The sequence below is a fragment of the Chenopodium album genome, chromosome 23 (genome assembly GCF_948465745.1).
Source record: "Chenopodium album chromosome 23, dcCheAlbu1.1, whole genome shotgun sequence".
Classification (NCBI taxonomy): Eukaryota; Viridiplantae; Streptophyta; class Magnoliopsida; order Caryophyllales; family Amaranthaceae; genus Chenopodium; species Chenopodium album.
Window position 1 is genome coordinate 30,851,129 of NC_137856.1, and position 4,438 is coordinate 30,855,566.

Below are 4,438 nucleotides of genomic sequence, written 5' to 3' on the forward strand. Positions count from 1 at the left end.
TTGACAACAAATTGTGAATTATTACCTGGTTGAAATTAGGGTTTTGCAATCAAATTAGGGGTGAGGGTGTTCAATTGGTGAATTAATTGAGAATCCTAGCTTGTCCCCCCTTCAACAATGACATTTCCAACCCAATTGTACTATGATACTACTGCGCTTGGAACAAGGTATAATGTTGGGCAATTTAGCAACTATTTTGACCAAGAATTATGAGGAAGAGAAAGGATGTGACAATAGGGAGTAAATTTTCAGGTTGTATTAGGTGGGTGGGGAAGAATTGATTGCCATTAATGGTGAAGAAAGACAAGGGAGATGAGAATCGAAGTGAGGAAGGGGAAATAGGAGGGAAATAGGCAAGATGACGTCATGTGGTGGAGAAGGTGGTAAATTTTGATGTTTTTGAAAATAGAAGGTGGTAATTTTCAAAAAAAAAATACAAGGTGGTAATTGCTAAAATGGACATAATAGAAGGTGGTAATTGTCAAAATTTCCAATTAATTAACATGTGATAATGCATGCCTTGCATGGGAGTGATTAAACTATACAATCCGTACCGCCTAAATTTTCTATAAATTCACTTGAATCCCTCCACTATTTTCACAAACAACTCAAATAATCTCAAAATTAATCAAAGAAACAATGTCTAATAAATTAAATAAGAGTTTGTTAGTATGTTTATTAATTTTCACTTTAGTCTTCTTACTAGACCAAGGTGAAGCTCAACAATGTGGGTCACAAGTAGATCACAAGTTTAATTGCACACAAGGATATTGTTGTAGCAATTATGGTTGGTGTGGCACCACTGATGCCTTCTGTGGTGAAGGCAATTGTCAAAGCCAATGTCCCGAGCCTTCGCCTCCCACACCGCCTCCACCTCCACCACCACCCATGCCACCTAGTCCTATAACTGATATATTTACCGAGGACTTGTTTGAAGAAATGCTTAAACATCGAAATGATGTTCGATGCAAGTCTAATGGGTTTTATACTTACTATGCTTTTATTACTGCTGCTACTTCTTTTCCCGAGTTTTGTAATACAGGGGATGTTGATACTAGGAAGCGTGAACTTGCTGCTTTCTTTGGCCAGACTTCTCAAGAAACCAATGGTTTGTTCAACTTCTTATGATTCCTTTGTACATATTCAATTATCATGTTATATGAACGACCATATAATCATATGTGCCCTAAATCATCACCTTTTATGCCAATGAATAATTAAAAACTTAACTACATATGTAACATCACACATTAATTATGTTAGTGGACCATCTCAACCAAAAGCTTACGCTGATGGTTGAAGCTCAGGAATATGTTTTATACTCTATCAAATTATAATGAACGTATACAGATGAGAGGTAGTATATAATTATTATTAACGTGACAATTTTGATACACGACTATTATATGAATATATATTCTACTAAATATTTGATTTGTGTTTGGAAAAAAAGGGGGGTGGCCAACAGCAGAAGATGGACCATATGCATGGGGGTATTGCTTCATCAAAGAAGATACCACAACCGATTATTGTGTTCCTTTGACTGAATGGCCTTGTGCTGCTGGCAAGAAGTACTATGGTCGTGGACCTATTCAGCTCTCCTAGTATGTTTTCATACCCTTAATTACTTTCCTAATTTTAGTTAATCTAGTTACTCATTATATATTTTTGTTACTCTTTAACTTTTTTTACATTTTTGTCGGGTCTTATTACTTGCTCTAGGTCTTGAATAGTTAAAACACTTGATAGATGAGGTTGGTCTATTGGAGGTCCCGTTATCTGATCTTAACACTATTATTAATCGTTATGTTCAACCAATCAATTAAAAATTAAACTGAGTACGTTCTCTTTACTTCTACAAACTTTAAGGTTCATTAAGTTTAATAAAGGCTGATCAAATCCAATCATGTTTTATAAATTCAAATCAGATAGATTTTCGTATAGAGAACATACCCAAATATTTTTTTTCTCATTTTTTTTTTTTGAAGACAAATATTTGTTAATTTGTTGTCCTTTTTTTTTTCAATTTTTTTATTAGGTATACCAAGGTGTATGCATGATAAGCTTATCAGATACTTCTAATTTATATTTTAGTTCCAAATTTGGTTGATGTACTCTACTTTGTCTCCTATAAAAAGTTCAATATCTTAATCATTCTAGTAATTTATGAATTAATTAGCCATTTTAACTATAGGGTATTGCAATAACCTTGAGTTAAAGTCTTTAGTTTGTTACACCAAGCTAATTAAAGTGTCCTTTTTGTTTTTGGGATATAATTTGCAGCAACTTCAATTACGGGCAAGCAGGAGTGGGACTAAACCTACCACTCCTAACTGACCCAGATTTATTTGAAAAAGACGCGATCTTAGCATTCAAGGCGGCTATATGGTTCTGGATGACACCCCAGGCACCCAAGCCATCTTGCCACAAAGTTATAACCGGGCAATGGGAACCAACTCAATCGGACATAGCTGCTGGTCGAGTGGCTGGTTACGGGGTAACCATAAATATAATTAATGGTGGTCTCGAATGTAACATACCAGCACCCGATACACGAGTTGAGAATCGTATTGGATATTACAAGCGTTACTGTGACATTCTTAATGTTACTTATGGTGACAACCTTGATTGCTACAATCAAAAACCTTTTAATTGGGGGTATTATCTATCTCGTGGAGGTGCATTTTCGGCCTAGATGCATCATCGATTGATCTTTAAGTTGATTATGGTCTAGGATTATGTCGTATTAGTAGGTTCAAAATCTATATGTACAACAAATAATACAGTATGTAATGAAGAGGCGCATATATATCCGTAGTTTGTTCCCAATAATCAATAGTCTTGGACCTAGTGATGTTGTACTGACCATATAAAAAATTAATAAAAGGGTGTGTGTATTACACTCCACTTTATTAATCTATGAAGAATACAATACAAGTAGTGCTGTCAAATTTTAAACCGAAACCGTTTAACTGCCCAAAACAAACCGATCCAAATGAGAACCGAGCCGATTAAAAACCATTTGTTTGAAATCGAAAACCGACCCGAACTGTATGTGAATGAACCCAAAACCGAACCGATTCGAATAACGCTACACCGTATTAGAACCGAACCCGCTAATGAACCGAACCAGTTCTAAACCGAATCGAAAAAAACACCGAACTGTTTCTAACCCGAAACCACTTTCAACCCGAAACCGTTTAAACCAGATAAAAACCGTTTACATCGAACCGTTAACAACCCGCGACCCGTTTGCACCAAACTGTATATAAACCAAACCATTTATATACCGAACCGCTTGCAAACCGAATAATTTTATGAACCGGACTGCTTATAAACGAATCGGCTACAAACTAGTAAGATCGGAATGGCTAAACTTGAAACAGAACATGATATGTATTTATAAAATCAATGAGAATTTGTATATAATATGATGCCTAAATATGAAATGATGAAGTCTCGACTTAATATAAAATTTGCTAACCAACAAAAGGTTAGCAAGTACTATCAAATTTCAAACCAAAACCATTTAATTGCCCGAAATCAAACGACTCGATAAACAATCGATTTTTTGAAACCGAAAACCGACTCGAACCGTTATATATTTAGTAATCGAAATGCAACCGAACCGAATAAAGCTAAATCGTAGAAGAATCGAGCCAGTTATAAACTGAATCGAAAAAGAACTGAACCAGTTATAAACTGAACCGAACTAGTTATGAACTGAACTGAAAAAGAACCGAACTGTTTCTAACCTGAAATCGCGTCGTTTCCAACCCGAAACTGTTTGAACCGGGATAAAAACCGTTTACACCAAACCATTAACAAACCGCAACCCGTCTACACCGAATCGTTTACTACCCGAACTGTTTACAACCCGAACCCAAATAAAACCACTCAAGAATAAACCAAAACCGAATCGAACCGATAACTATTTAAACCGAACTAAAACCGACCCGCGAGACACTTAAACCGATTTCAAACCGACCGATTTAATATCAAACCGATTTCAAATCAAACCGAACACGAACTATCAAATCGTTTTGACAGCATTATACAAGTATTACGTTACAGTCCACTTTGGATTTTTTTCTATGATGAGTACAATTATTGGAGAGCACTTTAATCATTATTGCATTATTTTTATGATTTAATCAATAATATCTTTAATTCTCACTAATAATTAACTGATATTCTGAAGACAAAAGCTAATGAACGTTTGGGGGCGTTGAATAAGATAACTAAAAGTAAATTTATTAAAGGTTTTTTTTTCTTTTTCTCATAAACAACCTTATAAAACCTAATTTTTGTGAGAAACTACAGAATAAAAAAAGATGTTGTAACTAACTACCTAATGAAAGTAAATAAAAATATCGTAAAACACTACCTTTGGCCAGATTTTCACCCTTGACGATATTGTCCCACTTCAAAATACCCT

At 35.0% G+C, this 4,438-nt stretch overlaps 1 protein-coding gene across 1 annotated transcript; it reads left to right on the forward strand.

Moving 5' to 3' along the window:
• The first annotated feature begins 639 nt into the window (after positions 1 to 639).
• On the forward strand, positions 640 to 2,695 carry LOC145607358 (putative inactive chitinase-like protein LaCIC). Its single transcript, XM_081663034.1, has 3 exons — positions 640 to 1,108; positions 1,454 to 1,604; positions 2,284 to 2,695. Exons 1-3 carry the CDS (start codon positions 640 to 642, stop codon positions 2,693 to 2,695), a joined length of 1,032 nt encoding a protein of 343 aa, XP_081519160.1.
• The last annotated feature ends 1,743 nt before the right edge of the window (positions 2,696 to 4,438 follow it).